The sequence below is a fragment of the Lynx rufus genome, unplaced genomic scaffold (assembly GCF_022079265.1).
Source record: "Lynx rufus isolate CCGP_SWC_20201006 ecotype Redwood Valley unplaced genomic scaffold, mLynRuf1.p SCAF_3, whole genome shotgun sequence".
NCBI classification, from domain to species: Eukaryota; Metazoa; Chordata; class Mammalia; order Carnivora; family Felidae; genus Lynx; species Lynx rufus.
Genome location: NW_025814845.1, coordinates 122,882,456 through 122,896,258, shown reverse-complemented (window position 1 = coordinate 122,896,258; position 13,803 = coordinate 122,882,456). Strand labels below are relative to the sequence as shown.

Below are 13,803 nucleotides of genomic sequence, written 5' to 3'. Positions count from 1 at the left end.
TAGCAGGGCCCAGTACATACTAGTACTCAACAAGTGGTAATTATTATAAATATTATTATTGACATACAATACAAGATAAGACTTTAACATGCTTTTTCCCTCAGATGACTAAATAGCACTGTTTATTGATGATCTTTCCTTTCTCCATTACAAAAGTGATTTCGGCCTGTATTATGTTCTCATACACTGTAACACCTGTTTCTGGCTTTCCCATTTATTTCTCAGTATATTTATATGCACGTGCCACACTGCTTTAAATACTGTAGCTTTATAACATTTAACACTATTATATAGGAAGAGTATGTACGTAGGAAACATAATTGTTTTTTAAACTATCATGATTATTTTCTTATATCTTTTCCCCATGTGGATTTTAGAGTTATATTATAATTAAAAATTTAATTGAATATTGTAATAAGACTATATAGCTATATCTCTAAATATACAACTTGACAAATACAAGAAAAATCTTACATTAGTCATGTCACATATACAATTTAAATGCTTTAATTTTTAGATAGTACGACACTTTGGATACAAGAGGAAAATGATGTTAGTGGAATGCTAGGGTAGGAGCAGCAGAGTGAGAATTCATTAGTGAATAAAATCCAGATTATAAATGCTTACTCAACTTTTTAGGAGATGGCCACAAGTAACACAGTCTATTATTTAGTCAGGTGGAAGTGATACAGTGGCCACCTGCACTGTGTAAATGTTTTAATACTGCAGCCCTTAATGTCTGATATGATGCAGAAGAAAACTACATAGACCTCAGGTTTTCTTAGAAATTACTGAGAATCCTACTAATAAGGGAGAAGTGATCTCTGATCTTTGTGTTTACCATTGCTGTAGCAGCATTTTTGTCAAACACATCACTATGTTTTAAACTACTAAAAGAATTTTTGTGTTTTAATTTCAGCATTACATTTTTTTGCAAGACATTTTTATTTATTTATTTATTTATTTATTTATTTATTTATTTATTTATTTTTAATATTTATTTATTTTAGAGAGACAGAGCACAAGCAGGGGAGGGTCAGAGAGAGACAGAGAGGGAGACACAGAATCCAAAGCAGGCTCCAGGCTCTGAGCTATCAGCGCAGAGCCCCACATGGGGCTCGAACCCATGAACTGCGAGATCATGACCTGAGCAGAAGTTGGACGCTTAACCGACTGAGCCACCCAGGCACCCCGCAATACATTTATTTTTAATAACACTACTAAACACTTTGGTTTGTTTTTCACAGTTATTACAGGCTTAAATTTATAATAATAATACCATTATAATTTTCAACTCCTAATGGAACGAGTATTTTTTATGTTTTATCAATAACAATTTGGTCCCCGAAATTAATTGCAAATGACAAATAACAGGATATCTGTAAAAACTTAAATGTTCTTTAAGAAAGTGAGTCTTTTATGTCTATAATGATGGGGCTCAGGAGCTCTGATAGAATTATTACCAGAGTGTGAGACAGAAAAAATAGAAACCTCTTCTAAATTAAATAGGTCATTAAAGAACATTTGCATAGGATAATATTCAATATAAAAGGACTCCATAGAATGTATTATAAAGTTCCTAACATCACTTTTTATAGATCCTGCTATGAAAATTAGACGGTAAGGAAAATACCATCTAGAAGTACTCCTTTAGAGAAGTCTTAACATCCATGTTTGAGGAGAATTCCAGAAAGATATACTTGATGGGTTTTTCAGAATCTGATCAAGGGGTGCTTCTGTTGTTGCCCTTTTTAAAAAATTATGAAACATTCCAGGGGCACCTGGGTGGCTCATTCGGTTAGGTGTCCGACTTCAACTCATGTCATGATCTCATGTGGGTTCGAGCCCCACATTAGGCTCTGTGCTGACAGCTCAGAGCCTGGAGCCTGCTTCAGATTCTGTGTCCCCCTCTCTCTCTGCCCCACCCCTGCTTGTGCTCTGTCTCTCTCTGTCTTTCAAAAATGAATAAACATTAAAAAATAACATTAAAAAATTATGAAACATTTCAGGCATTCAAAGAAACACAGAAGAAGAATAAAACAATATTATGTATTCACCACTCAGCTCAAGTAATCAAGCATTATAAATATAATCGAATGGTATCTTCTTTTTTCTAATGAGAAATCTACCATTGAAAATATAGGATTTGCATGTCCAAAAATCTCCTTTTCCAAAGTTCCTTCCATCTAGTATGTTCATTTTTCCTTTGTTGCCACAGGGTACCAAATAGCTATAACTGGCAAAATGCTCTAAATACAAATCCCCTGCACTAAAGATGGCTAATAACCAGCAAATGTGTAAAGCAATTCTCAACAGTAGGGCAAGATTGTTGATATTTTAATTCACTTTAATTATTGATATTTTAATTAACAACTGTCCTGGCCACCAACTCTCAAGGCTTTTTGTCTTCTTTTTGAGAAAATGTTTTTCTAAATGTAACAAGAGTAGAGGGCAAGAACCACATTACCTGTCAACACTGAGAGCGCAGAGATTGAGGACGGTGATCCCCACCGAGGACTTCTGCAAAAAGGGGAACAGCTTGCAAAGAAATACGCCAAAGTCATTGTGATCAAAAGGCCAGCGTCCAGCCAGCAGCTGAAAAAAGGAGACACCACGGTAAGAAATGACAGAGCTGGCATGGAATACATGGACACTTACATATCTAATGATCTTCCAAACTTCTAAATTTCATTATTCATTATGCTTTCCAGTTAGCATGGCAGCGATAGAGTATTATTATAATTAAAAAAAATATTTTAAAGCTGTAGCATTTTTTTAATCTGGGAAAATGTTGAGAATGATAAATACAATAATAGAAGAGATGAACCTTTGATCTTATGTGAAGTAGTCATACTGCCTACTTTTCAAAGAGTAGCAAAAGGTTAGGGTTTGGGTGACAGCTTGAATGAGAAGCAGGCAGTCATTTCTTACCTATTTTTATTAAACCGTGAGTAAAGCTTGTTTTCAAGTAGCAGCACTGGAAGATTATGTTATCTCCAGACAAGCAGCAAAGGCTCTGAATGCGAGGTTATGGAGAATCCTGGGAGAAGGAAGTGGTTTAGGATGCACTGACTTGTTAGCTGGTTAACACCCTAAAGTCATTTTGAATTTAGCTTACAGGGCTGATTCTGTTTCACTAAGTGTGTCACAAGTGGTCTTTCTTTATTTAGGCTTAAACTTCCCTTTATCATATGGAGAAAGGTGGTTACTGTGATCTGTTTGTGGCATTTGCAGGCAAATCTATTCTATGTTGACAATTTAAAACCTTTTTGGAAGGAAAGGATGGATACCCTCTAGTGGCTGCGGTAAGTAGCAATAATATAAAGTCCCCTGTGAGTTGCTGATATTTATCTAATTAGGCATTATACCCAAAGCATGGGCTTGAATAATAGCTCAGCTACCTAAAAGGGAAGTCCCTGCTGAATACTTGATGTCTTTTCAAGAGTATAAATGGTATTGATTTCCCTTCTAATTTTTGCTTAGTAACTCAGAATTGAAACCTACTCTACTCATTAGGAAACACTATCCTACTAACTTGATAAATGGGGCTTTTTTCTCTTTTTTTTTTGCAAAGTACCTATTGCCTTAGTAACTCTGAGTTGAGCTTTGAATTTCTGTTCTGTCATTTCTAAAAGACTATGTAAGGCTTAATTTCATGGTCAATGTGGCCATTAACATGATACTCATTTTGAATTTAGTAATATAGGGCACTCTAAAATCTTCTTCCTCTTCTTCTTCTTCTTCTTCTTCTTCTTCTTCTTCTTCTTCTTCAAGAGCACATGCACGCAAGCATGAGTGCGGGGGAGGGGCAGGGGGAGAGAGAGAATCGCAAGCAGGCTCCACACTCAGCACAGAGCCAGACACAGAGCTTGATCTCCCGACCCTGGGATCATGACCTGAGTTGAAAGTGACAGTAGGACACTCAACAGACTGAGCCACCGAGGCACCCCTAAAATCCTATTTTTATGGCTAAGACCTTGTATGACTTATTCCAGAAATTCTCTCTTAAACACTTAAAACACATTTCCTTTTCTTTTGAATAGTTTGCTGAAAGGACCTTGTCCTTAATCCAGTTTTGCCTCTCATCTCTTTTTCCTTGCATTCTGATCAGTCTTGGTGGGTGTCTTCTTAGAATTTCCACATAAACTTTTTGTCCAAGAACAATTGATGGGCTCTTCACAGAAACATTGCCCTAAACTCTGACAGTTTTCATGAAGCTAACAAATATTATACCATGGCTGACTGCTGGTTGTTAATGCTGATGCAAGACATAAAACACTATTTCTGAGATGACTCTTCCCCTATAAAGAAAAGAAAACCTGAAAACTACTTTTTATAGAGAGTTTAGTATTTTGTCCTACAAGTGTAATTCTCCACTGAAGTATTACAGAGATGTAAATGAAACGTGTAGGGATTGTTATAGGATATGCTTTGGAGTAATTTAGCTGTTACAGTTGGTTCATTTCAGAAACAGAGGATCCTGAAATCCACATAGATGGATTTCCCAATTCACACATCCAATAATCAGAGAAAAGGATGTTTCTTGCTTAACAAGGGAGACTCTGAGGTCCTGTGAGGGAATAAATGACAAGTGCTAAGAAAAATGATACAGAAAAAAACACAACTGAGCATGTATTCTTTCTGGCCCTTGAGTTTTTTCCTTTTTCATGCTTGCCAGATGGGGGTAGATATAGAGGAAGGACTGAAGGGAAAGATACTATAGAATTGGTGGGCACCAAAGAGATCATAGAATTGTCTTTCTTTGACATAAGGAGATGCTTTGTTATGTATGTTGTTATCTTTTCTTTTCTCCTGGAGTGGACCTTGATTCTTCTTGGGAATTAAAGACAAAGGGAAATGAAAGAAATCATTGGAGGAAATTTCCGGACAATCACAAGGAGACTTCTAAAACCTATATCCACTTCATTCTGAAAGAATGTATGGAAAGTAACTGTCCTAATGTAGCCAGGGGAAATTAGGCCACTGCCTGCGGCAACTTCTTCCTTTTCTGATTAAAGGTGGCTTCCTCAAAGAGGCCCCCATTAACTACCCGGTCTCAAACAGGTTCTGCTTATTAATCTCTTTCTTCATGGAACTAGTGTGGGGGTAATTTTACATTCCAAGTCTCAGCTCACTCTGTTTTAGCAATAAAGCATATACAAAAAAAGAAAAAAAAAAGAGGGAATCAAAGAGGCATAGAGTGTAGCTCACCTATTTTTCTCTTATTTAGAAGAGATATTTTAGAACTTCTGAAAGACTGCTGGGAATGCATCCTTTCTGTTATTTACTAGCATTTAAAATTAAAAACACAAGATTTAAAATGGTAAAAAGCTGTATAAAAACATATAATGAAAAGCAAGTCTCCCTTAAAATCAAGGCCCCTAAAATCCCTGCCCAAAGGCATCCATTGTTAATTGTTAAGTGTGTTTTCTTCCAGAAAACTTCCTATGCCCTTAAAAAAAAAAGTGGGAACACATGGAAATAATACCTTTTAATAGTCTTTTATGATCTTTTTTGCCTACTTTTCTGGTAAGCAGTTCTATTGTCTAATTAAAAGGTTTGGATTTTTAAAAGCATATCCATGAAAGAATTTAGACTAGGATAGGAAGAGATAGGCAACTGTATAAGATAAATCTTATAGAGCAAAAGAACTGGTTGATTTCATTAATGTTAACAAGCTACTATCACTTAATTGAAAGAAAAACCAAACTAGTCTGACAAACAGACAAGTTAGATTGGTTCAAGGGTTAACTGGGCACCTTGGGGCAGTCATAGCTTATTTTTGCCATATAAGGGCCTATGCTATTATGTAACCCTCATATTTATAACTTCCAAGGACATCACACAGGTCCAGCACATAGTAGGTGTTGAATGAATTAATAATCCCAACTCATTAACTGAAGCCAATATTTTCATATTTTGAAATTAGTACCACTTTTGCCCTGAAAATACATCCATCTTGTAATTTACTTTCTACTTAAAAGTTGTTTATCAGCATCCCAGTGTAGTATTTCCATTCCTCACATTGAAAGAAACCACACACCTGTGAATGAGTCGTTTGAGGAAGTGGGAGAATACTGTTCTATTTAAGATTTCAGGTTAAACAGGAGCTGCCAGAAACTCTGTGCTTGGAGACCTCTCAGTCTGGGCTGTGATGAGACTATCCAGCCTGATAAGAGCCACAGAGCAGACACTTGAACATGATGTGCGTCCCATGGTCTAATCTCATTCTCAAGGGGATACAGAGGAACACCACAAAACAATCGCTGAAGGAGCATAGGGCAATCTGCTGGGTATGGATTTTACTGAAGGATCCTTTCCTTGATTCTAGCCTGGGGGATTTTCTACAGTTGAAATATATGTTGTTAAAGTCCCTGATCATCACCTGAAAACTCAAATACCTCTAAAATGGCAGAAATGAATGTATACATTGAATATGAATGTATATGTATGTATGTGTGTGGTTGATTTGGATTATGTCAAAGTCAATATAAAATTGACAGGCTGCATTTTTAGCCTGTCAAAACCAGATTTACCTAAGGACTTGTACCACAAGGTATGCTCATAAGCACCCTGTTTGTAGAACGACTAGATCCAAAAGTAGGATCTCTGTCCACCACTATATTTAGTACAAAGCAATGTCTACTGTGTTGGGATGTTTTAGTTATGTGCAATGTACCTGTTTATGTCAGTTTTCTGGAACATAACAAACGGAAAGTAAGCAAAAATGTAAGAAGCCCATTGGTTGACATGAAATTTATTCCCTAGAGCTCATGTACTTTACTTACAGGCAAACTGCTGGACTCTTCACTGCAGGTTGATTTATTCTTTCTTTATACTCAATGCTATAAAGTTTAGCTTTTATTGTTCCTCAGTCCACTGCACATCCAGAGCTCCTCACTACTGGGAACTCTCCAGAGTAATAGTTCTCAGTCTTGCCTGTACATTAGAATGATTTAGGGAGCTTTTAAGAATCCCAGTACCTGGGCCATGCCCCTAGACTAGTACTTCTCATCTTGAGGCAATTTGGCCCCCAGAGGACATTTGGCAATTTCTGGAGACATTTTTGGTAATTACAATTGTGTTGGAGGACAGAAGCTACTAACATCTAGCTGGTAGAGAATAGGCCTCCCCAGTGAATCATTATCCAGCACGCAATGCCTATAGTGCTGAGGTTGAAAACCATATTATAGACCAATAAGCCAGAATCATTGGGGTTGGGACACAAGCCTCAGTAGTTTTTAAAGCTCCCAGGTGATTCCAATGTACAGCCAAGTTTGAGAATCATTGCTTAGTGTAGTGGTTCTCAAGCTTTCAAAGCATCAGAATTACCTGGAGGGCTCGTTAAACCAGATTGCTGGGCTCTATTCCCAGAGCTTTTTGATTCAGTAGGTCTGAGATAAGGCCTGAGAATTTACATTTCTTTTTTTTATTATTTTATTTCTTTTATTTTTTTATTGAAGTACAGTTGATACCTAGCATTTGCATTGCTCATGAGTTCCTAGGTGATGCTGATAGTGCTGTTCCATCAACCAAACTTGGGGAACCACTGCTCTAGAAGCACAGCGATCAACAAAAACTGACAGCTGACAGCCAGATAGGGGAGAAGCAGAAATAGTTTATAACATAAACATATGAAATTAAAAAATCACAGTAGTTTAGGGGCAGCATCCCACTGCCCCTTCACCCCAGTAGTCCCTAAAGGCTTCAGTACGTAAAAGTACAGTTCGGTACCAGGTGGCTTGACTGTTAAGCAAGACCCTCATGTTGTAGCCTAATGTTTCAGACCTCATCAGCTTGGCGCTACCGAAAAAGGCTGTTTTTCCCCTAAATTCAACTTAGGTTGTGAACTCAGAGGACTCAGGTTCAAGTCCGAGATCTACCTGTTCCTGTGTGACCTTGGGTAAACCCCTGTAAGTCTCATTTCTGTATTTGTTAAATGGGGTGGTTCGCATTCCTCCAACAATGATATGATGACCATCTCAGAGGCTCAATAAGAACAATACATGTGAAAGAATTCTGCAAACTGAATCTGCACTACATAAACATTAGTTACTTTGGACTGCTATAATTGGTAATCATACATGGAAATGTCCCATTTATGCACAACTTAATGAAAACAAGGATAACAGAAATGAATTTACCCCTCTTTGTCTATTCCTGATGTTATCTCCTGCCATTTAATGCTATTATTTGGACATTACTTTTGTTATTGCCATGGCTTCTTAATAATGGGATGAATAAAACCAGTGGCACATTGTTCTGTGTGCTAATTTTCCTTCCAGCCCATCCGGTACGGCTGAGGGATACTTTTCCTCCCTTCACACCACTCCACCCATTCTAGACAGGAGCGAGAGATTTATGAACACAGTCTATAGTAGCTGAAAATATCAAATTAAATATTCTCCTCTCCTCAACATGAATTATTGTAGTGTCACTTGGAATTGAACACGATGGACCAGGTACCAGTGTTGAAAACGTGAGGTCCTATGGTTTTCTTTCTTGTTGGGGGAGGGGCTGGGATGTAGAAGTTGAATAGTTGAATCTGTAGTAAACAAGAATATCTTCCAATAGCACAGACTGAGTTAATTATAATGCCTGTAATGCCCAGGAAAGGCCTTTAATGAAAACATGCTCTCTGTTGCAAATCTCAAATCAGATGCAATAAAATAAATCACTGCATGACTGAGCATGGAGTTTTCTTTTCCTTTATGTTTTAATTGCTTCAGGGTTGAGGCAGAGTTTTCATATAGATAAATGAAGTAAAATCCATGGCCTCTGCTCTATCCATACACATATTCCTTTGACAGGCTCCTCTTGCCTCCTGACCAGCCCCAAACTTGAAGTGTATGACAAATGCAGAGCATAGCAGCAACTCCATAAATGTTCTCAATTCTGGTGCTGGGTGCCCTCAGTGACCAAGGGGGATGGAGAAGCACTTCTAATTAAAGCAAGTGGCTTGGCAGAGCAGTTAAGAGCGTGGGCCCTGAAGCTCTCTTTGGACTTAAGGCTCTGCTATGTTCCTGTGTGACGTTGACATGTTGATTAACTTCACTGCTTCTCAGTTCCTTCCTCTAGAAAATGAAGACAGTGATGGCAGCTACGTCAGGGGATTTCTGTGGGCAACAGAAGAGACGATCCATACAGAGGGATTAGCAGAAGTAAGTATCTGGAAATGTGAGATATTTGCACAGCCTATCATTATCAGTCTCTATGTTTTGTCCTGTTTTTCCACGAGAATGTGAAGAAGGATCATCCAGGTCACCAGCTGCAGAGTGCTGGAAGATGACACAAGCTCAAAAGACCTCATTCTCAAGGAAATTATTACCTGGAAGATGAACAGACATAATAGTTCCTAAAGGAGCTGTAAGCAACGTTCTGTGGGAGCTCAACAGAAGGAGACGGTGGTATGGTACCATGGCAGAGAAAACAGGCTCTGGAACCCGAGCCTGGCATAATTTAGACAAGTTAACTGTGGCCTCAGAGAAAACTGGACATGAAAAGAGAATCTATGCCATGTGGTGCACGTGAGTATGAAATGAACTAATCCACACAAAGGCACTTAGAACAGGGCCTGGCCTGTCACAGATCATAAATGTTAGTTCCCATGAGAGACTGTTCCCACTGTTCTGCACTTACATGGGAAACATGGGATTGTTGCTACTCCTCGCTGTCTGTATCTTACGCTGTTGAATATTCAGTGTTTCCGTTTTTGCTGAAGTCATAACTTTTTTAGAATCTGAGATACATAGCTGTTAACAACAACCAGGTGGAGGAGGGTGGGGGCGGGGAAGAGGAAAAATACTTTTTGAAACCAGAGTTCCAAAGTCACGAAGGTTTTTCCTTAGAAGAAAGATGGTTCCCCCAAGACATGGGCTTCCTATCCTCAACAGCCTCAGTTACCTGGACGTTGGAATGAAAAGAAATGTCTCTTTTGAATAACTCTGTTTGCTGTAAGGATACCAGTCTAGAAGCCTTGAGACTTCTACTCATTTTGCATGGGTAAAACCAAAGGATAATTATGGAGAATGATGGAGAAGAATTAAAATTCTTTAAAGGAGGAACATTAGAAGGACTCAATATCAAAATTACACACGTTAGTGCCAAATATATGTGCCAATACTTTAAGATTTAATTCATAACAGAGAGAAGATTTATGTTGGAAAAAATGATCCCTAGCTTTTCCTGACTGGAGAAAAGATTTCACACATGTGTTATGAGTGGAGACTCACATTTTCTTGTAACAAAGTGCAAGCATAGTTAATTATAGCCCACAAGTGCTCTGACCTGGACACAAAACAAGGCACAAAACCTAATGAAAATGTTTTATTATTTCTTTTAATCAGCAGTCTCTATGCAAGTACATGCCGGTACTTGTTTAAAAGAAAGCTGCAGGCAAAACCAAAGCCGAACAAAGCAAAACAAAACAAACTGGTAGAGATCTCCACATACAGATTTAGGGAGTAGCTACAAAAGACTTATCAAGAATTGGTGATAAGTAGGAAAAAGGAAAAACCAATAGCATATTTGAAGGCATGCAGCTTATTTAATGATTTCATGTCATTCATGAGTTCTTCAAAATCTTAAGAACTGGAGTTAGTTCTTCATTGTCAAGTATGACATGTGGTCATAAGAAATTATCCTATGTGTAGACAGAAACAATGGCCCACCTAATGTACGGTATGCAGCATGAAGAAATGGTACTCTTGTGTCTTTGGGAGGAAAAAAGTTGATGCTGAAGCTGACATGTTACAGTACAAGAGGTTCAGGTGATTTTAAATATTTAATAACAGAAATTCATTAGACAATAAAACTTCAAGATTTCCAGTAGCTGACACATAAAGTGAAAGAGGAAGACATACCTAAGATGTCCGAATTACCAGTCATGTAATAATACTTCACATACGAATGACATGCATTTTAACAATTTGCCATTAAAGTTTTAGAAGCTTGGCTGTCTTCTGGGAAGTGCTACGTGTGGTATAGAGAGTATTGAAACCGTAAAAGTCTTATTTAATGGGAAGAGAGAAGAATGGAACATCCTAAAGGGGAAGTTGGAAATCCTGACTTCCAGCTTCAGCCCTGTCAGAAATCTTTGGGCTTGCTTCCCTCCTCTGCTGAATAATCTAGTTCTGGTGCAACATTTCTTATCTCTAAATTCTCTGCCTGCTCAGAAATTGTGTGATTTCTTTTTTTAACATCAAAACTCCATCTATAACTGGTTTCTCCAAAACTATTATCAACTCAATTTATCCCTAATCTTAGCTTAATCTTTCCCTTCATTTTACATAATTATTTTTTTCCAAATTCTCTTTTATTTTTCCAATCAGTGACTGTTTCAGTCCTTTTGCCTTTTTTTTTCCTACCAGAAGGATTAAGGATGTCAAAACCTGTGGAATCCCATAGATTGAAGCATTGAGACTAATTTACCTTGAATGAATCAACAATACTTTATTACTCTCTAGGGAAAAGCTAAAATATACAGTACACTTGTCAGTGAGCTATAAGCATCATATTTTAAATATAATCCTGACTATATATAAAATGCAGGAAAAAATAGTAGGCAAGTAGCTATTTTAAGCTTCCAGTCAAGGGTCTGTTATAAATAGTAGTATAAAATTAGGGCTTTTAAAAAAGTTTTGAAAATGAGTTTGATTATTATTTTGTCTTACTTATAGTTAGTTGGAAATGATACAACATTAGGTTGTGCTAGTCAAGACCAATAGATTATAAGCTAGTTTTGCTTCTAATCTTGATATTTGATATGTGCTGTATCTCTAGTGTAAGCATTTTGTTTATTTTTAGTGCTACCTAGAACAGAAAACATATAAATTTGGAATCTAATGTAATTAGCCTACAGTGACATCAAGACTCCTTTTCTAGACTTGATTACTTAGAGATGCTTATGCTTGTCTAAAGAATATTAACTGTCATGAAAACCAACCATTTAATCGAATGCTATTTTAAAATTTTTCTCTTATGATTTTTTAAATTTAAATCCAAGTTGGTTAACATATAGTGTAATAATGATTTCAGGAATAGAATTTAGTGATTCATCACTTACATACTAACACCCAGTGCTCATCCCAACAAGTGCCCTCCTCAATGCCCATCACCCATTTAGCCCATTCCCCCACCCAACACCCTGCCAGCAACCCTCAGTTTGTTCTCTGTATTTAAGAGCCTCTTATGTTTTGTTCCTCTCCTTGTTTTTATTTTTGCTTCCCTTCTCTTATGTTCATCTGTTTTGTATCTGAAATTCCATGTGTGAGTGAAATTACATGATATTTGTCTTTCTCTGAATGACTTATTTAGCTGGAACTTCAGTTCCATCCATGTTGTTGCAAATGCCAAGATTTCATTCTTTTTGATTGCCGAGTATTATATATATATATATATATATATATATATATATACCACATCTTCTTTATCCATTCATCAGTTGATGGACATTTGGGCTCTTTCCATACTTCGGCTGTTGTTAATACTGCTGCTATAAACATTGGGGTGCATGTGCCCCTTTGAATCAGCACTCCTGTATCCTTTGGATAAATACCTAGTAGTGCAATTGCTGGGTTGTAGGGTAGTTCTATTTAATCAAATGTTATTAAGACAAGTTTGGTAAACAACATTATCTTAGATTTTTAAAGTTCTATAATTTCAGACTCAGGACAGGTACTTAGAGATCATCTATATCAGTGGTTCTTTTAAGTGTTGTCTGCAACTCCTGAGGATCCCTGAGAACCTTTGTACGATCAAGAGAACACTAGCAGATTATTGCCTTTTGCCTTGTTGGTACAAAAGCAATGGTGGGGAAAGCTGCTGGTTCCCTTAGCACAAATAGAGACAGTGGCACCAAACTGTTTTAATAGTCATTGTATTTTTCACCATCACACACTAGCAACAAAAAAAAATTGCTGCTGCAAGAGTAATGGTGAGGGGTTCAGCAGGGGCACAAGATACAAGAGCAATATACAAACACCAGTTGCATTTCAATATTCCAGCTCTGAAAAATCCAAAAATCCAAAAATGAAATTAAGAGACAACTTCATTCAAAGTAGTGTCAAAATTAGGAATAAATTTTACAAAAGAAGTGTACGACATGTACTGAAAGCTACAAAATATTGGAGAAATCAAAGATCTAAAATACATGTTTATTGTATTTGATAATACAATATTGGAATTTGATAATTGATATTGGAAGAATCAATATTGATTGGAAGAATCAATATTGTGAAGATGGCAATTTTCTCCAAATTCATTTAAAAGGTCCATATAATCCCTATCTAAATTGAAGGAAGTGAAAAAGTTTATCTTAAAATTTATATATAAATGTAAAGAATCTAGAAAAATTAAAACAATGTTGAAATGAAAGAACAAAGTAGGACTTACAATATGTGTTTAAAAACTTACTATAAACTATAGTTAATCAAGACAGGATGGTACTGGCAAAACAATAGACACAGAAGTCATTGGAACAGAAAAGAAAGTCCAGAAATAAACTCTTAACATTGATCATCAACTGAGTTTTGACAAAGGTGCCAAGGCAATTCAATGACTAGAGGGTTTTCAAAAATGGTTTTGGAACAATTGGATATGCCTGTGCAAAAAAATGAACTTAGATGCTTACCTCATATCCTACACAAAAACTGTGATCAAAGATTTAATGTCAAAAGCTAATACTATAAAACTGTTAGAGAAAAACACTGGAGAATTTTTTTGGTGACCTTGGCTTAGGCAAAGATTTCATAGATATGACACCAGAAACGTGATCCATAAAAGTTTGATAAATTGTATTTAGTC

General features: G+C 36.8%; 1 protein-coding gene across 2 annotated transcripts in view; it reads right to left on the bottom strand.

The window, feature by feature from the left end:
* The window catches only part of EDNRA (endothelin receptor type A), a 54,452-nt gene that overhangs the window by 24,166 nt on the left and 16,483 nt on the right, over window positions 1–13,803 (bottom strand). The window contains exon 2 of one of the 2 annotated variants that reach the window (XM_047091901.1): window positions 2,468–2,595. The exons of the other annotated variant lie outside the window; for it this stretch is intronic. Within the exon in view, the coding sequence (XP_046947857.1) occupies window positions 2,468–2,595 (128 nt within the window). The remainder of the gene's footprint in view (window positions 1–2,467; window positions 2,596–13,803) is intronic. 2 annotated transcript variants of the gene reach the window in all.